Raw genomic sequence first — 21,171 nt, 5'->3', positions numbered from 1 at the left:
AGGCAAATATCTTGAAAATTCTGACTTAGGCAACAGCACACACTCACCTCTCTTCTTTTGCTTGCAACTAGCTTCCTTTCTGATCTTTGAACACTTCCAGTTCCAAAGTAATCAAGCACTGATGTAGGTGTAAGTTTTACTGGTGACAAAGGCTTATTCTTAATCTGAGTTTTTTTTCCAATTTCTTTCTTCCCATTTGATGCTCCAATATGACTACGTGAAGATATTCCATTTTCCTTTGGTTTGAGGGATATCTTCTTATACGTAAATTCATCTTCTTCATCTTAAATGGAAGATATTCAATTATTTTTGGCACAATATTCTAAACAAATTTTTGTTATATAAAATATAGCCTCTGCAAGGTGTGTAAAGAAGTTCTCAAAAAATTCACAAGTCTTTAATATCAGTTCACTTTTCTTAAGTGTACCAAAAAACTTAGATATCTTCTCATATTTACCAACATCAATTTTATCCACTTCTAGACATGTTAAGCTTTTTTATTGCAACCAGTAACATATGAGCTTATGCCCTCAGAAAAATACAGCAAAGAAAATAAGTGATGCTCAACTTCCTAGACAATTCCAAACTCTCATGCTTTAGGTACATAATAACATCTGCTTCCGTGATACAATGGAAAGAGTCCTTTCAAAGTTAAGGGATCCAGTTTTGAACCCAGCTCTGTTAGACTATCTGTGTGACCATGTACAAGTCACTTCCCATCTATGGGTGTCAGTTTCTTCATTTGTCAAATAAAAGGGTTGAACTATATGACCATGAAAGATCCATCAGCTCTAAAACTATGATCTTTTGAAGTGCTATGGGGTCGTTTAGTTTTAAATTAAAATTAGTATCTAAAAATATATTTAAAGTATTATTTTTGGGGCACCTAGGTGGCACAGTGAGTAGAGCACCAGCCTACTGGTTGACCAGAGTCAACAAAGTCAAAAAGCCTACATCAAAAACCTCCAAGAAAAACATGAACTGGTCTCAGGCCATGGAAGAGCTCAAAAAGGATTTGGAAAAGCAAGTTAGAGAAGTAGAGGAAAAATTGGGAAGACAAATGAGAGTGATGCGAGAAAACCATGAAAAACAAGTCAATGACTTGCTAAAGGAGACCCAAAAAAACACTGAAGAAAATAACACCTTAAAAAAAGACTAACTCAAATGGCAAAAGAGCTCCAAAAAGCCAATGAGAAGAATACCTTCAAAGAAAGAATTAGCCAAAGTGCAAAAGGAGGTCCAAAAGACCACTGAAAAAATATCACCTTAAAAATTAGATTGGAGCAAGTGGAAGCTAGTGACTTTGGGAAATCAAGATATTATAAAACAGAACCAAAGAAATGAAAAAGTGGAAGACAATGTCAAATATCACATTGGAAAAACCACTGACCTGGAAAATAGATCCAGGAGAGATAATTTAAAAATGATTGGACTATCTGAAAGCCATGATCAAAAAAAGAGCCTAGATAGCATCTTCCAAGAAATTATCAAGGAAAACTGCCCTGATATTCTAGAACCAGAGGGTAAAATAGAAATTGAAAAAAATTCCAAAAATAAAACTCCTAGGAATATTGTCGCCAAATTCCAGAGCTCCCAGATCAAGGAGAAAATACTGCAAGCAGCCAGAAAGAAACAACTGGAGTGTTGTGGAAACACAATGAGAATAACACAAGATCTAGCAGCTTCTACATTAAGGGATCAAAGGGCTTGGAATATGGTATTCCAGAGGTCAGAGGAGCTAAGATTAAAACCAAGAATCACCTACCCAGCAAAACTGAGTATCACGCTCCAAGGCAAAATATGGATTTTCAATAAAATAGAGGACTTTCAAGTTTTCTCAGTGAAAAGACCAGAGCTGAACAGAAAATCTGACTTTCAAACACAAGAACCAAGAGAAGCAAGAAAAAGTAAACAAGAAAGAGAAATTATAAGGGACTTACTAAAGTTGAACTGTTTTGTTTACATTCCTACATGGAAAGATGATGTGTGTAATTCACGAGACCTCAGTATTAGGGTAGCTGAAGGGAATACACACACACACACACACACACACACACACACACACACACACACACAGAGGGCACAGGGTGAGTTGAACATGAAGGGATGATATCTAAAAAAATAAAATCAAATTAAGGGATGAGAGAGGAATATATTCAGAGAGGAAGAAAGGCAGAGATAGAATGGGGTAAATTATCTCACATAAAAGTGACAAGAAAAGCAGTTCTGTTGGAAGTTAAGAGGGGGCAGGTGAGGAGGACTGAGTGAATCTTTCTGTCATCGGATTTGACTTGAGAAGGGAATAACATACACACTTAATTGGGTATCTTATCCCACAAGAAAGAAGAGGGAAGGGGATTAAAAAAAGGTGGTGAGGGACAATAAAAAGGAGGGCAGATAGGGGAGGAGGTAATCAAAAGCAAACACTTTAGAAAAGGGACAGGGTCAAGGGAGAAAATTCAATAAAGGGGGACCGGATAGGACGGAGCAAAACATAGTTAGTCTTTCACAACATGAGTATTGTGGAAGGGTTTTACATAATGATACACATGTGACCTATGTTGAATTGCTTGCCTTCTTAGAGAGGGTGAGTGGGAAGGGAAGAGGGGAGAGAATTTGGAACTCCAAGTTTTAAAAGCAGATGTTAAAAAAAAAAGTTGTTTCTGCATGCAACTGGGAAATAAGATATACAGCCAATGGGGAATAGAAATCTATTTTGCCCTACAAGAAAGTAAGGGAAAAGGGGATGGGGGAGAGGAGTGGGGTGACAGAAGGGAAAGCTGACTGGGGAGCGGGGCAATCAGAATATATGCCATCTTGGAGTAGGGGGAAGGGTAGAAATGGGGAGAAATTTGTAATTCAAAATCTTGTGGAAATCAATGCTGAAAACTAAAAATATTAAATAAATAAATAATAAAGGAAGGAAGGACAGAAGGAAGGAAGGAAGGAAGGAAGGAAGGAAGGAAGGAAGGAAGGAAGCAAGGAAGGGTGCTAATGAAACATAAAAACAGGAGAGGGCACAAGGAGGGTCAGAAGAGGGCCCCAACAAGTAGGGCAATATTGGTAATACCATGCTAAATTTTATAAATAACATTTTTAAAATGCAACATTTAGATTCATGGCTACATATTTAATCATCCTTTTTATAGCCTTTTTAGTGTACAGAAATGCTCATGTTTATTGATGATTTTCTACTTCATGAAAAACATTTTAAAACAAAGAAAAAGAAAAATGTGCATTGTTTTGACCTTTCCTCTTGGGAAAATTATAGCAAATAATAAAGTGATGACATGAACATTTGGAAAGAAAGTATAATAGTATAATCACTAAAAGGTTTCAAATCACTGGTAAAAATGTTGAACAGCACAGAATTCTGCTACTATGGCACTATGAACCTACTTTCAAGATGCACAAAGCAATAAGCCCTCTTTATGTGTATGGTTGTTCAACTTTCTTTATAAATATTTACTCTCTTTAATTAACTCCTCTTCTTACTTCTCTCTAATGTTCACTAGTATCTGAGGACAGTTTATCACTAACTGATTAGCACAACTAAATAAGCCAACTCAGAGGTTCACATCCTCCTGTGGACTAGCTGACTTCCTTTTATAGTTTTAGGGACTCCCAAAATAGCCTTTCTCTAACTCTCAAGTCATCGAATCATAACATTCTTGCTTAAAACCATGATCAAAACCCACTCTCTGGAAGAACAAGAGGACTCAGTGCCATCCTAGCAGAATACTAAAGTCAAGCCTCAGTATCAAGAGAGGGTTGCTTTTACTACTTCCTGATAAAGTTGACAGTAAAGGATAATAAAAGGGAAGAAAAATTTCCAGAAAAAAGACCAGATAGTCTGGATGTCATCCTCTACTTCAACTAGGGAATTAAAATATAGGTAGGTGGGCTGCAAATCAAGGAAGAAGCAGTTGACTGTTGGGAGATGCTTATACCTGAAATGCTGAAAGCCTGTAGACCAGCTAGGTATGCTGTTGTAAAGGTTAAAAAACAATAACATCCCTCATCAATACCTTTAACAGGAGTAAGAGTCACATGTTGCTTAAGAAGCTATCAAAATAAAGAAAATTGGCAAATGTGGCTCTATGCTGTGTCAAATCCTGGCCTGATTTTTCATAAATATATCAACTGAATAGCAATTGAAAACTCAGTAATAGTAATGAATTACATATAGCTTTGCTGATCAAACAAATCTACTCAATGATTATCCATGCTCAACTTTGAAAATATCAGCACTCTAATGATAACCACACAAGCTAGACTTATTACCCATTACCACTATAATAATAGTAATCAACTGTATTTAATTAATTCAAGAAGCATTTATTATATACCAACTATATTCAAAGCACTCTGCTAAGCACTAAAAATGCAAAATGAAAAACAGACACTGCCCTATTTGGCTCCACTGAATAACACTGGTGAAAAGGGACCCCTAACACTTCACCTTAGAAATTAACTTATTTACACTGTTTCACATCATTTATAGAAGATATTAAAAAAGGCTTTAAAAATCAAACGGCAGAGATGGAGGAAAAAATTAAAAAAAAAAAAAAGAAAAATAATCCAAGAAAAACAAGAAGGTTATGAAAGAAAACAAAAAAGAACAAAGTTAAAAAGTGCACAGCAGAGAACAAAAGAAAACATAAGGAAGCAAAGAAAAGATAGACAATTCTCAACACAAGGTATATTATTTATCATACAGGCTTTCTTGAAATGAAAATTTATTGCTACATATTTTGAATCCTTTCCTTTGTTCTGCTATGCATGTGACATGCTACTTTTTCTTTCTTACTTCATATTTAAGTTTATGACATGTTTTTGTTTCTTTTCTCTATTTTGTATTTGTGTTCTAGTAAAATAAAATAAAAAACTGTTTTTAAAAAGAAATGAGTTCTTAAGAATACCTCACAAGAGAAAGTGATAAACTTTACTCAAGTAACAGAGTGAAAACCAACTAGGCCAAATAGAAATATGTGACTCCAGGAGATAGCAATAAATATTAGAACAAAATCAAAAGACTGAAGGAATAGAAGAAAACAAAGGATATATTCAACAACTAATCTGAAAAGCATGCAAATAAAAACTAATTTAAGAATCAATGAACAATCTAAAAACAATGAAGGAAAAAAGCCTAAACATTATATTTCAAAAAATCATAAATACAAACTATACTGATCCAGAGGGGAAAGTAAAGACCGAGAGAAACACATCACTTTCTAAAATTTATAGCAGGACCAACCAATAAAATAGAGTAGAAGGAAGCAGAACAGCCAAACTTCCCCACAACCACTGAACAATGATCTAGAAACTGCATTAGACCAAATCTTGACTGGGAAATCCATGGAAAAAAATCATAGTGAGTCACTTTTACAACCTGAGTTGCCACTGGGAGACAAAAAGGCATAAAAAACACTAGGGATAAGATTGAGCCTAGCACAGGCTACATAAACAGGAGCCTTACTGTGACCAAAGCAGGGCCTGCTGAACTAGGAGAACAATTTATACTATACAAACAATATTGTGAAAAAAATAAACAATTCCAAAAGAATTGAGCACTCTAATCAACACAAAGATCAGCCATTATTTCAGAGGATTTATGATGAAGAATGCTGCCAACTACATGACACAGAGGTGATGGACTAATAAGAAATACATTATTGGATATGATCAATGCTACATTCTCCCCACCCAGCCCTTCCCCCCCACAGAAAAAAAGTATAATTAGGCCCTGATTAGAGCAAATAATGAATCCCATTAAATAGCTATATTATTCAAATTTTTCCTATTCCACACTGTTCACAGTTATAACTATTATGTAAAATACAGTAATTGAAGGACAGAGGCGGAGCCAAGATGGCAGCTGGAAAGCAGGGACTTGCTTCAGCTCCCTGCCAGGTCCCTCCAAAAACCTATTTAAAATGGCTCTGGGAGACTAATTAGAAGATGGTGGCTGGAAAGCAGGGACTTGCATGAGCCAAGTCCCTCCAAAAACCTATAAAAAATGGCTCTGAACCAATTCTAGAACTGCAGAACCCACAAAATAGCAGAGGGAAGCAGGGATCCTTCCCAGGACAGCCTGGATGGTCACTGGGTGAGGTCTATCGCACACGGAGCTGGGAGCAGGAGGGGAGCTGAGCCCAGTGCGCCCCATGTGGACCGACCAGACCAGGAGCCGGGCGGGGCAGGCCCTGGCGCCCTGAATTGATGAGCTGTGGCAGTTACCAGACTTCTCAGCCCACAAACACCAAAGGCAACAGAGAAGAACTGCAGAACCCATGAAATAGTAGAGGGAAGCAGGGATCCAGCCCAGGACAGCCTGGATGATTGCTGGGTGAGGTCTATCTTGCACTGAGGTGGGAGTGGAGGGGAGCAGAACCCAGTCGGGGCGGCAGGACCAACCAGACCAGGAGCTGGGTGGAGCAGGCCTTAGCGCCCTGAATCACTGAGCTGTGGCAGTTACCAGACTTCTCAACTCACAAACACCAAAGACAACAGAGAAGATTAGTGCGAAAATCTGTGGGGGAGAGAGTGGAAAGAGTTCCTTTTTGGGCCACCCAGCTGGGGGTAACAGAGGTGGGGCAGCTAAAGGAACTACATCTGCAGTTGCTTACTGCCCCAGGCCCACCTGGTGGGAGGAATTAAGTGGGGGATCACAGCAGGAGTGCAGAACCTGCAGAAGATCTGAGTCCAGTCCAGGTTGGGGGTTCTTGGGGAAGGAGGAGTGCTGCTGTGGCAGAGCTGGCTGTATAGAAATAGCTCTGAAATCAACAGCGCATCCCCTCAAGCTTGGAACAAAGTACTTTTTGCAAGCAGTCACACCCTGAGGAAAAACTCACGGATCAAGTAAGTTGGCTGGGAACACGGCCAGGCAGCGAAAACGCACTCAGATTCAGTCTCAGACTTTGGAATCTTTCTTTGGTGACAAAGAAGACCAAAACATACAGACAGAAGAAGTCAACAAAGTCAAAGAGCCTACATCAAAAGCCTCCAAGAAAAACATGAACTGGTCTCAGGCCATGGAAGAGCTCAAAAAGGATTTGGAAAAGCAAGTTAGAGAAGTAGAGGAAAAATTGGGAAGAGAAATGAGAAGGATACGAGAAAACCATGAAAAACAAGTCAATGACTTGCTAAAGGAGACCCAAAAAAATACTGAAGAAAATAACACCTTAAAAAAAGACTAACTCAAATGGCAAAAGAGCTCCAAAAAGCCAATGAGGAGAAGAATGCCTTGAAAGGCAGAATTACCCAAATGGAAAAGGAGGTCCAAAAGACCACTGAAGAAAATACTACCTTAAAAATTAGATTGGAGCAAGTGCAAGCTAGTGACTTGATGAGAAATCAAGATATTATAAAACAGAACCAAAGGAATGAAAAAGTGGAAGACAATGTCAAATATCTCATTGGAAAAACCACTGACCTAGAAAATAGATCCAGGAGAGATAATTTAAAAATGATTGGACTACCTGAAAGCCATGATCAAAAAAAGAGCCTAGATATCATCTTTCAAGAAATTATCAAGGAAAACTTCCCTGATATTCTAGAACCATATGGTAAAACAGAAATTGAAAGAATCCACTGATTGCCTCCTGAAAAAGAGAAAACTCCTAGGAATATTGTTGCCAAATTCCAGAGCTCCCAGATCAAGGAGAAAATACTGCAAGCAACCAGAAAGAAACAATTAGAGTATTGTGGAAACACAATCAGAATAACACAAGATCTAGCAGCTTTCACAGTAAGAGATTGAAGGGCTTGGAATATGATATTGTGGAGGTCAACGGAGCTAGGATTAAAACCAAGAATCACCTACCCAGCAAAACTGAGTATCATGCTCCAAGGCAAAATATGGACTTTCAATAAAATAGAGGACTTTCAAGCTTTCTCAGTGAAAAGACCAGAGCTGAATAGAAAATTTGACTTTCAAACACAAGAATCCAAGAGAAGCATGAAAAGGTAAACAATAAAGAGAATTCATAAGGGACTTACTAAAGTTGAACTGTTTTGTTTACATTCCTACATGGAAAGATGATGTGTATGATTCATGAGACCTCAGTATTAGGGTAGCTGAAAGGAATATGTATTTATATGTGTGTGTGGGTATATATGTGTGTGCATGTATGTATATATGTATGTGTGTGTATATATATATATATATATATATATATATATATATATATATATATACACATAGACAGAGGGCACAGGGTGAGTTGAATATGAAGGGATGATATCTAAAAACATAAAATCAAATTAAGGGATGAGAGGAATATATTCAGAGAGGGAGAAAGGGAGAGATAGAATGGGGTAAATTATTTCGCATAAAAGTGGCAAGAAAAAGCAGTTCTGTAGGAAGGGAAGAGGAGGCAGGTGAGGGGGAATGAGTAAATCTTGCTCTCATCGGATTTGACCTGAGGAGGGAATACCATACATACTCAATTGGGTATCTTACCCCACAGGAAAGAAGGAAGAAGATAAAAAAGGGGGGATGATAGAGGGAGGCGGTAATCAAAAACAATCACTTTTGCAAAGGGACAGGGTCAAGGGAGAAAATTCAATAAAGGGGGATAGGTTAGGAAGGAGCAAAATATAGTTAGTCTTTTACAACATGAGTATTGTGGAAGGGTTTTACATAATGATACACATATGGCCTATGTTGAATTGCTTGCCTTTTTAGAGAGGGTGAGTAGGAAGGGAAGAGGGGAGACAATTTGGAACTCAAAGTTTTAAAAACAGATGTTCCAAAAAAAAAAAGTTTTTGCATGCAACTAGGAAATAAGATACACAGGCAATGGGGCGTAGAAATTTATCTTGCCCTACAAGAAAGGAAGGAAAAAGGGGATGGGAGGGGAGTGGGGTGACAGAAGGGAGGGCTGACTGGGGAACGGGGCAACCAGAACATATGCCATCTTGGAGTGGGTCAGAGGGTAGAAATGGGGAGAAAATTCATAAATCAAACTCTTTTGAAAATCAATGCTGAAAACTAAATATATTAAATAAATTAAATTTTAAAAAATACAGTAATTGGTTCCAGATCAATGGAAACATAATGAAATTTTTTAAAATAAGGTTTCTAATCTATTTATTAACATAAACATAACAGGCAAGGATACGGAACGTGTACTTCTGATTGAAGGATTTTATAAAATAATAGCGCAGTTACAGAAAGCCAAATTTTTTAAATTACCAAATATCATACCTAAAAATAAGCCTACACTGATAATATGATGAATATGCTATTATTGTAGTGTACTTTTAACTGTCTTCTCTTTCTTTAAATCTTCATGCATATGCTCCATATCTTAGAGCATTTGCCTGACATTAGAATCAGCATCCACAACCTCTTACTTCACAACTTCTAGAGCTCAAAAGGTATCTTCAAACTCTTTAAAAGTGAACTTTTCTACTTGAACATTATCTGCTTATTTATCAGCATCATTATTGGCTTCTTCAAACACTCATAGTTGATTTAAAGAAAGAAGACCTTCAATCATTTCTTGAATGCAAAAACAAGGAGTTCCTGGAGACTGTCATTTTCCAGTTCATCAAAACAGTATGACAGTATGACAGTATGCTTTTGAAAGAGAAAACCTTAAAAAATCATTATAATGCTTGATAACTGGAGGAAAAAAACTATCTTAAGGGAATGTACAAATCATGAATTAAAGCTAAAATTTATATTTAAAAAAAAAAAAAAGAACTATTCTCCAAATGGCAGATGGTCAAAGGATATGAACAGACAGTTCTTAAAGGAAGATATCTGAGCTAGTATATGAAAAAAAAACTATCATGTGAAAAAAAAATGTACCAAATCATTAACAGAGAAATTCAAATTAATGTAACTATGCTGTTCCAACTCATATAAATCAAATCGGGGTAGTTAACAAAAAAAAAAGGGAAATGACAACTGGTAGAGGATGTTGGGGGAAAAAAAGGTACATTAATAAACTAGCAGTAGAGATATAAATTGGTATAGCCATTTGGGAAAGCAATTTGGAATTATAGCTCAAAAATCACTAAACTGTGTTTGCCTTTTTGTAATACCACTATTAGGCCAACACCCCAAAGGGATCAAAGAAAGAAAAGGGGGCTCATATGTACGAAAGCATTTATAGATTTATAGCAGCTTTTTTTGGTGTCTGGTGGCAAAGAACTCTAAATTAAAGAGATGCTCATCAACTAGGAAAAGGCCAAACAAATTTCGGTATATAAATGTTGTAGATACTGCTGTGCTGTAAGAAACAGCAAAAGAGATAGTTTCATAAAAGACTGAATGAACTGATACAATGTGAAGTTAGAAGAACTAGAACAATTTATATAAGAAGAACATTGTAAAAGACAAACCACTTTTAAAGATTCTTTTAGAAATCTGATGAATGCAATGACGAACTGTGTTTCAAGAGGACCTATGATGATCTCTTGTAACAGAGGTAATGGACTCAAGATGTAGAAAGAGACATATATTTTTTCCTTTTTCTCAGCTTTTAATGAGGAAGAGGTTGGAAGGAGGAAGGGTGGAGGAGGGGGAAATCAAAAATAGCAATGTCCAAAAAGAAAAAGAGAGAGACAGAGAGAGAGACAGAGAGAGAAACAGAGAGAGAGAGAAGGGAACCAAAGGGAACAAATGGCAATTTTGAAATTAACATGAAATTTATTATATACTTTTTTAAAAAGTACTATGAAATAGGAAGTCAGTTTCATATGCAATTGCATTCTGCAGTGTATATACAAATATTCTATTTTATTTGGTATTTAAGTTCAGGACAGAAAATAAAATGTCCAAAAAATGAGTAGAGGACAATGTAGTGTTTAACTGGTTCATTAAAGAGTCAAGGTCAGGAAGGGACTGGGAGTGCAGTCAGGGTGGTAGCCTAGAAAAACACTATATGGAAGAATTAGATCACAGTGAAGACAAAGAAAAGGTTTAGGATAAGTAGGATAAAGTTATGAGCATCTCCATATGAGGCTGAAAAGGAATGGAGAAATAGGTCATAGAAACTAAAAAAATTAAGAAACTGAGAAGTTTGGGTAATTGAGGAAACATAAAAGAGTATGCTGAAATCACCTAATATGAGGGGCTGGAATTGGGGATGAAGGAAAGACTGAGCCAAGCACTCAATTCACCGAGTAAGCAAAGAGAGTGTCCTGGAGGTCAAAAGATAACAGCCATGGACATGGCTAACGTGGGCATGTTTTGTCTGACTAAACATATTTGTAAAAGATTAGCTTTTTTCTTCCCTTCTCAATGGATGAGAACAGGGAAGATGGACAGGAAGGGAGAGAATTCAAAACTAAAAATAAAATAAAATTGTATTTTTAAAAAAGATGAAGTCACCAGGATCTGGATTGGGTGATAAATCTGAACAGTCTAAACTTCAAAGGAGGCAGACTTACGGAGTGACTGATGGTGGTACTGGAAGAGTACAGAAGTGGCAAAGGAGAGCAAGAAATACTCCACCTGTCCCACTGTGAATAATGAGTCAGGAGATAAAAGGGAAAGTATAGTCAATGCTATAAAGGGGACCAAGGGAAACAATGAGTTTCTTAAAATAGAAGAAGCAAGAAAGGAAAAGGTTGAGGATGAGAAGGAGTCTGTCAGTGTTAGAGCAGGTATAATGGAAGAGACAGGAAAATGTGGGATGAAACTTTGGAAGAGGGGTTTAGGTTGAGATGGATAGGAATGAGGGAGCAGAAAGCAGCAACAGTTTGTTCAGTAGTAGCTAAGGTTCATAACCACTGGGATAAGGAGGAGTACAAGGGAGTAGGAGGATGCTAACCACTGAGAAATGAGTCCAGGCAAGGTATTAGCGGATGCAAAAAAGGTCCACCGAGGAAAACAGGTAATTAGATGGTTCAGGGGTAAGGAACCTGCGGCCTCCAGGCCACAAGTGGCCCTCTATGTCCTCAAATGCGGCCCTTTGACTGAATCCAAACTTCACAGAACAAATCCTCTTAATAAAAGGATTTGTTCTGTAAAACTGTGGACTCAGTCAAAAGGCCATATCTAAAGTCCTAGAAGGCCACAGGTTCCCCACCCCAGAGATGGTTCAATAATGTCCTCCCTGGCAAGTAGTAGTACTGTATTCTGTATTCTGAGGCCTGCCTCAGAGCAGGCAGAAGCAAGCAGTGGTATCGTTAGGGAAGTCTGAGAGGGCAGTTAAGAGGCAGTAGTGAGGGGTAGATCCAGCGCTGCTGAGCTAGTGTCGGCCCAGGAATTATTAGGTCAGAAAAATATGACATGCAGTTTTAATATAAGCTGAATAACTAGAATTTCTTCAATTAAAGATATTAAAAGTGAAACATTTAATCTTTGATATGTCTGAAAACTAAGCAAGTCACTTTCCTGACATATGATATTTAGTAAAAGAAAAACTATTTTTTTCAACTCACTCAAGTATACAGAACCTCAGATGTTCGTAATTCAAATACGCATTTCTCTCTTTTAACCAAAAAGCTAAAGAAACTAAGACAATATTAAAAGGAAATAGGCAAAATAGAATCCATAGAACCTCTATTTTGCTGTAGCTATCTTATCACAGATATAAATAACCATGTTTAAAAAGATGGGATCTCTCTCCAAATATATTTATTTTGTACTTAGCAAAAGGCAATGTGGTCTTTTTCTTTAGGGGCCTGGAATTTAAATTTCTGATAGTCACTTCAAACCCCAAAAGTTTAACACATATGAACTCATATATAACTTTATAAACATTTTACTTTTTAGTAAAGCTGCTGTTAAAGAAGTATTTTAAAAAATAAAATATGGAAACCTTGTGTGCTCTGTGTAGAATTTCAGCTTATTCACTTTATTAGTCAAACATGTAATAAAAAGATCTCTTACTCTTTGTAAAAGACAAAATAAAGCTCCCTTACAGCTACTTGATTATTTATACCTATTATTAAAAAAGAAAAGACAAATTAGTAGTTTTTTTCCATTGCTGATTTTTGTATTCTCCCCTGACTTTTGTATTTTAACAACATAAAATACACATAAATAAATAACCCTGAACAAAATGAATTCAAAAACAAATAACTCTTTAAGTTTTAAGAGTTTATTAAAATAGATGTAATAATATATACATGCGGTGTTCTGTAGAACCTTAGAAAACTCTAATAATATCTTGTAAATATCCCCTTATAAATTATCAAGACATTAGAGTCTCCTAAGCTCCTATTGTCCCTTCTGGATTGGTATCTTGGAGCTTCGTTAGCTCTAAGTCTTACAAAGGCTTGGAAAAAAATCAAGGATGAAAGCAATTACATAATACTTTTATGATAAAGTATGGAAGTATAGCATAAGAAATAAGAATCATTGCATCAATCTAGCTACCTGCAGATAATACATAGATACAGATTAACCACTTAATGTATACTGTCACAAATGTCCTAAATACAAATGTCATGGAGGATATAGAGAGATGGAGCATTTTGAGTATTTGTTTGTTCTTGGTTTCAAATAAGCCTAAATTGTCAGAAGCCAAAGGCAAACTTTGTTCTCTCCTAAGATATTTCTAGCAAAATAATATAAATAAGTCTTCCCAAATTTCCGAAACCTAGTTGAAAGCCATGGACAACTGAAAGGACAGAGTTTTCCCCCAGGATACCTGTCTCCTTATAAAAATCATTTATTTTTATTTATATGTAACACTACCTTAAATGTGATAGCAACAAACAAAAACTAAACTGGAATCATCCAACACACACCAGAGTAATTGTCTTATAAGGAAAATTGCTTTGTCATTCTGAATTATGAGTAGTCACAGAAGGATAACAAATAAAAGTCAAGGAAAATAATGTGCAGGTCCATATAAAAATCTATTTACAAAACCAAAGCTAGAAAATCTAATTCTGGGGTGAATACAGCTGAGTTTTGCCTTCCCAAATGGATGTCTGAGCACCTTAATATTCCTTTGATTTCCCTTCCTGTAGTCTCTAACATGGAGAAACCAAATAATTAATTGATAATCTAGAAGCATCAGGTAACAAGGACAAAAGTAATTTTTCTAGACAAGTCAAAAATTCAACAGGAAATCTGGTCATTAAAGCTTTTCTCAGTTTCCCTTCCTCTTCTTCACCCATATGCTTCAACCCCCTAGCTCTTATTTTGCTTTTGAGAATTAAGCAGAGACTGGCACAAAGTCTTATACATAATTGCTGATTGCTTGACTGGATAAAAGAGGTTATGAATAAGAAGAGAAAGTACACAAGCTCCACTCCACTATGCCCATAGGAATCACACTCGATATGTACAAACCTGAAAATATACTCTTCTGAAACTTATTCCTTTTCCAAACTTAAGCTATTTCTATCAAGGGTATCTATCCCCTTTCATACAGCCAGTCCTATTTACATCCTAGAAATCATCCTCAACTCTACATCTCACTAACCCATGTCTTTATCATTTTGATGTTACAGTATAGATAGTTTTACTGATTCTGCTCACTTCATACTGCCATCAGTTCATACAATCCCCTTCAAAAGTTTCCCTGAAATTATCTCCATCATTTCATTTCTTACGGAGCAATAGTATTTCAATACATTCATGAACCACAATTTGCCCAGCCATTCCCCCAACAATGGGTACTCCTTTTATTTCCAAGTCATTCCTACAAACTGATCTGTGGGATACAGACTGGTAGTACTATTACTGGATACAAAGGAAGGCACACTCATTCACACTCATTTATGTTTTGTCAATTCTACTTTTTTAATATTCTTCACATGCCCCCCCTTTTCTCTAATCAAACAGCCATCATCTTAGTTCAAACCCTCACCAGACTATAAAAGCCTATTATAAACCTCCCAGGTTCAAGTCGGTCTTCTTTCTATTCAATTAGTATTACACACAGCTGGCAAATTAATATTATTAAAGCACAGTTGACCATTTCACTTTCCTCTACTCAAGAAGTTTTAGTGGCTCCCTACTGCCTCTAGGATAAAACATACACTCCTCTAACAGTCAAAGTCCTTCACGATCTGGCTCCAGCCTGTCTTTCCTGACTGAATTGCACATTTTTCCCCAGGGGGGGTCTAGTCCTTTACCCACCCAAAGAAGAGAGGGGTAGTGTGACATACTGGACAGAAGGCCAGGCCTTAAACCTGAGTCTAAGTCCTGCCTCTGACATATTCTAGCTATGTGAACTTGAGGTAAGTCACTTAACCTCTTGAGTATCCTAAGCAACTCTAAAACTAAACTGCCAATCTGCTTTAGGGAAGGGGAGGTGAATTTCCACATGGTGCAATCTTACACACTGATGAAATCATAGGTCCTATTTCCCATCTTTCTTTCTTTCTCTCCCTCTCTCTCTCCCCCCACATACACACATATATACATGTTCACATGCTCATAAGTGCTGAGAGATCTGTCACTGGGGAGTAGCCCATACTAAAGAGTTAAGGAGCATTCCCATTAAGACTGAACAAGTCAATTTGGGTATTACATTTGGAGAGTCCAGATAACCAAGCTTTACATGGAGGAAAAGAAAAAAGAAAAGAAAATGGCCACATAGGCACTACCTTTTTTCAATTCTATTGGATTAATTCTCCCTAAAGGGAACCAGAGATGGTCAAATGTTCAAATGCCAGGGTTTAGACAACTGGCCACTGGTGTATTATTGGAAATTTCTTCCTATTTTAAGCCGCAGGCAAGAGACAAAAAGAACTCAAAGTGGCCTGGAGGGTCAACAGAGTAACCCAATCATCCCTACACAAAAGGGTACATAAAACATATTGGTCTCAACAGTAAAAACATTGTTTCAATGATATCTATATTTTCAAAAATTAACTCCATTTTTCTGATGTCTTACAATGTTTCCTGTATTATTTCTCCCTCTAGTAACAAAATTTCTGACATTGGGAATGCACCATCTTCCCTAAAAGAGATATTACTGCAAAAAAAAAAATTATTCCATAGGCTACTGTGCCACAAAAATTTCATAGTATCTTTTCTAGTTCTCTTTTCTCTCCACACACCAGAAAGGCAAAGCTTAATATAACCCTATTCTCTGAAGAATACTTACTTCTTTAAAATAACTTTGTTTTGAATACAACTAACATAAACAAGAACATATAACAAAAATTTTCTGAGCAAGAGAAAACGATACTTGCTGGATGGTTACTGTTTGAAGATAGATAATTAACTCAAGATATATTACATTATACTAGCTAAATTTATTTTAAAAAAAAAAAAGAAATGACATAAAAAAGCCAAACATTTATAAAATTAAAGTCATTTTTCCTCCAACAATATCCACAAATTATTTTTATTTGTGCCAGGTGAATACTACATAGCCACCTGAGCAATGTTCCATGACAAAAAGGTGATAATCCTACCCAATGGAGCATTTCAGAGATGTTTCCTTCTATGTAAATCTTTGATATTTTCCTCTACCTCATTTCTTGGTAGGAGAATTGTGACATCAAAAGAAAAACCAACCAATCACTAGTCATTTAATACAAACTTCATAATGATTCTCATGTTATTTTCATCATTAAATCATGTCAGGAAATTAATAATAGACCATTTTTAGAATAAAAACATTACCTTTTAATAGAAAAATAAATTTAGCTCATGTTCAAACTTCATTAATAATATTAAGAGGTGGCTTTTTATTTTCATAAAGTTTTATAATCACTTAAGAATCAAAGGAAAAATGCTACTGAGAGATGCTGGTGACTGATAAGCACTGGGGGTGGTATCAGCAGATGGATCAGCGTCGTTACCAGCTCACCTGGAGAATGCTGCCTACTATGCTCCTCTTTTTGGGGGCTTTTCCCCCAAAAAACAAAGGAAAATGTGTATGGCTACAGAAAATAGCCTACAATTTAAAAAAAATAGCTACAGGCCACTCCTGAATGGAGATCAAATAGCAGTTTTTACATCAATCAGTTGGCGAGACATCAATGACTTGGTCTTTCCCTCGCTACTTACTTACTGCTTAACAACAAAATTTGCTGGTGTTGAGATTTTTGGTCTACTCTATTCTTAACTATGACTCCAATCATTATTTGTAGTACGAGAACAAAAGAGATAGGGACAAGTACATTAGAGAAGGAGGAATGAGATGGTTCTTAATAAGAAAAAATAAGGATTCAGGAGAAAGAACTAGACTAGCAGTGAATTTTTAGTTAAAAAAACTTAAAAGTATCTCTCTTTTCACCCTCTGATGATTGAGAAACTTACTGAAATATGGACATATGCTACCCATGCACTCTGGTCTGGTCCAATAACTAGAGAATTCCTACAGATTTACAGATTACAAATCTATAGAAACACTAGGATAAGATGTCCGTGAACTGAAAAAATTTAATTTAATAAACAGGTTAATGACCTCAAAAAATGATTTGTCCTGAAAAACTGAAATAAACTCAAGAAATAATATCTTATAAAAAGTTACATATTCTGTTATAGACAAGCAAAACCGCTTTGAAAGTAACATGTTGCATTTATTACATGCTTCTTCTTAAAAAGCAAGCTGAACATACTTGTCACAGTTGCACATATAATCTTTTATGTTCTAGTTTGCCAACAGAAATGTTCTTCTTTTGGTTTTAAGTTCAGAATTAGAAAAATAAAATTAAAATATACATGTATCATTTTATAGTAGAATTTTCCTTTAAAAGGAACTCCTGAAGCAAAATAAAAGCATTTCTTGATTACCAAGAATCAATCAAATGTTGATTACAGAATTAGTGAATGTTGATTTTTACGTGTAAGACATTGTTACATTCTGTGGATGACCCAAGAAAACACATGACAAAAGTCATTGCCTTCAAGGAGCTTATAAAAAGAATATTTTCTCTCACTTCTAGGACAGTTTTTGCCCACATTCATAAGAACAACCAAGGATATATAATCTATACAGAATATTATTACTTCCTTAAATTAAGGGCTCTACAGTTTGGAACTATGCCCAAAGGGCTATAGATATGTTCATACCCTTTGACCCAGCAATACCACTTCTAGGGTTGTATCCCAAAGAAATCACACAAGCGGGAAAAGGACCCATATGTACAAGGATATTTATAGCAGCTCTTTTTGTGGTAGCCAAGAATTGGAAATCAAAGGGATGCCCATCAATTGGGGAATGGCTGAACAAGCTGTGGTATATGAAGGTGATGGAATACTACTGTGCCATAAGAAATGGGGATGATGCAGACTTCGTAACAACCTGGAAAAACCTACACGACATAATGCTGAGTGAGCGGAGCAGAGCCAGGAGAACGTTGTGCACAGCCACAGGTATATGGATCCCGTGAGGACCAACCCTGACATACTGCGCTCTTCTCAGCAACCTAAGGGGCAAGGACAACTCCAGGGGACTCAAGATGGAGAATGCTGTCTTCATCCAGAGAAAGAACTCTGAAGTTTGAATACAGATCGAGGCGCACTACATGCTCGCCTTTTTTGCTTCTCTCTTGTTTTTGTTTTTGGGTTGTTTTTTTTTTTGGTTCTGTTTCTTCTTTCTCATGATTCATTCCTTCTCCACAAATTCTTCTCCACAACTTGACTAGTGCATAAATTAATTCAATGCAAAGTTATACATGACAGTTATATGAGATTCCATGCCGTCTTGGGGAGGGAGGGGGGAGGGAGGGGAGAAAATCTGGAACTCAAAACTATGTAGAACCGTATGTGGTAAACTAAAAATAAATAAATTAATAAAAAAAAATTAAGGGCTCTATATAACATGAAGTATGGCTTTGCACCCTCACTACTTTTTGCTACATTTCTCCCATGAGTTACTCAAGTTACAAGAGCCCTGAAAACAAAATGATGGTATTTTTCTAAATTATATCTACTCTCTTTATTAAAAAGTGCTGATTTTAGAAGCCTTAGAAAAATCTAACCGTCAAGCCCATTAACTTGCTTACAGTTAGGTGCACAATTAAATTCCCAATGAGGAGAGAGAAAAAACACACTAGTTGGGATAAAACCACAGGCCCTGATGCAATAGCATAACAACAGGTCATCTTCACCAAACAAAACTCAAGGTCTCCCACTTCATTGAACAGCAAAAAGTAAATACATTTACCCAGTACAACAAGTATTTGGATTTCTACCAATCTACTGGAACATTTAACTAGAGTCAATGGTTAGCAATAAAGATATTTATAAGGAGCCCTTTCCTGTTCCTGTAACTTGGGAAATTAATGCTATTAAAGCACTTGAAAATCCATTAATAAAATAGAGCGATGATTTAATCACATAGAGAATGATGAAAAATACTTGTTACAGAGTTCAAAAGTAATCCTAATGGGCAAAACCTATAATGTATATCATGTACAGAAGCATAAATAACACAACAGAAAACATGGTCACCATTTCCGAAATCTAGTTTCCTTTCAGTGAGCCCGGTAGCAACAGTGAGGAACAAACCAATGGCCAGCCTGAGTGCTCCACTGCTATCCATACAATGCCAAAAGATCTGGAGGAAGGTCCCCAGCATGTGGTATAAACACTTCCTGTGGACGAGATGCAAGAAGATGTGGACGGGCATGGATGAGTTGGGATCTTACTGTCGGAAGGAATACTCACTTAACACATATCCAATAGAACCATAAGTTGCTCAAATGTAGTTTCTTTGTATAAAAAACATGTAAGTTCAAGTTAAGATTACATAAATAACAGACAAATGTAAGAACCTAAATAAAAGCTAAATGATATTCAGTCAGCTTTAAAGTGAAGAGTCAGAAGAAATAAAATATTTCACAGAGCAGAAACACAAAGTTCTTAAAAACAGGCCAATGATTTTATCTCTGACTATAAATACCAAATCACGATTTTCACTTCTTTCAAAATTACAGGGCATTTCCAACCAGGGAATTCCATTTTTATTACCTATTACATTTTTCATATCTAGAGGCCTTCTGGTCTCCAAACACACCAACATGGTCCAAGGAAATAGAGAGAAGGCTAAAATCTACATCCACACTGTACAATTTTCAAGTCATGCCTTATCGCACCTTCACTACTGTTAACCAAAACAAAAAGCCAATGTTTACCTTCCCATATGCATTTGTGGAATAAAATAGACACTCTAGGTTAATATTCATTGCAAAAAACCCAAATGAAAAACCGAACATCCCAGAAATTAATAGATTCTAACTCCAGACCACAATTTTTTTAACAAGTGATCCAAGTTAAAGAAAATTCTGTGACCATGGTCTAAATTGTCTGGTTCCTTTGTGTACAAAATCAAAAGATAATGTTAACCCTGAACTGTAGTTAAGGGCCACAGCTATCTATTCACTAGTAACCTTGACTGTTGTTTCTAAGGTGTCACTGGAAACCTCAATCACACCATTTTCAGGTACACGTATCACTTCACTGTGTTGACCTATTCCTCCCCCACTTTCAAGAACAGTCACCAATCATACCACATGTGTACCTGAACCTAGAACTGCATTACCTCACACCAATCCAATGTGACTGAGCAGAAACTGGAAAAAAAACAGCTAAAAAATATTCTTCGAGTTAACAGTAAAATAAAGTTATTTCATATGAAAAAATCCATTTTTAAAGTTCAATTCTACCACATCTTGGCTATGCTTATTTTCAATTATTTTGTTTGATTTTCAAATACTACCATAAAAAACACACCTGTCTTTCTATTTCTACTCAGTCCTCTTCCTGGACCAGTCCTGCTTATTTTATCTGCAACCTAAAATAACAAACTAGACTGCATAAGAAAACTAACTTATAAATCTAAATGTCAATAAATCTAAGGACAATGAAATCAACTTTCAGTTTTCCATGTAAATGTTAAGGGACATAGCTAAATTAAATCTTTAGGCAATACGAAAAAAAATTTCAATGTTTTTGAACTCGTATCTTCAATCAATACCTTGGTCTACATGTATAAAGAATAAAAATTATAGAACCATATGACATACGGCTTGAAAGAGCCTTAAGAGATTTCCTACCCCAACCACTTCATTTTAGAAATTAGGAAATTGAGGCCCTGTGAAATTAAGCAATTTGCACAGTCACATAAATACTAACAAAGCCAGGAATGAAACCTAGGTTTTTTTTACTTCCAAATTCCATATCCACTGAAATATTCCTAATAACACTTTTTGCTGAAGCAAAGAAATAGAAACAAAGTAAATATCCGTTAAATGGAACTGGCCAAATAAAATGTGGTACATGCATGAAAT

At 36.2% G+C, this 21,171-nt stretch overlaps 1 protein-coding gene across 1 annotated transcript in view; it reads right to left on the bottom strand.

The window, feature by feature from the left end:
- Nucleotides 1-21,171, bottom strand: part of RFC1 (replication factor C subunit 1) — a 101,127-nt gene that overhangs the window by 49,024 nt on the left and 30,932 nt on the right. The window contains exon 5 of the mRNA XM_036762332.1: nucleotides 48-283. Within this exon, the coding sequence (XP_036618227.1) occupies nucleotides 48-283 (236 nt within the window). The remainder of the gene's footprint in view (nucleotides 1-47; nucleotides 284-21,171) is intronic.

This window comes from Trichosurus vulpecula, chromosome 6 (genome assembly GCF_011100635.1).
Source record: "Trichosurus vulpecula isolate mTriVul1 chromosome 6, mTriVul1.pri, whole genome shotgun sequence".
Classification (NCBI taxonomy): domain Eukaryota; kingdom Metazoa; phylum Chordata; class Mammalia; order Diprotodontia; family Phalangeridae; genus Trichosurus; species Trichosurus vulpecula.
The sequence above is the reverse complement of the archived record's forward strand: the minus strand, read 5'-3'. Positions and strand labels throughout refer to the sequence as shown.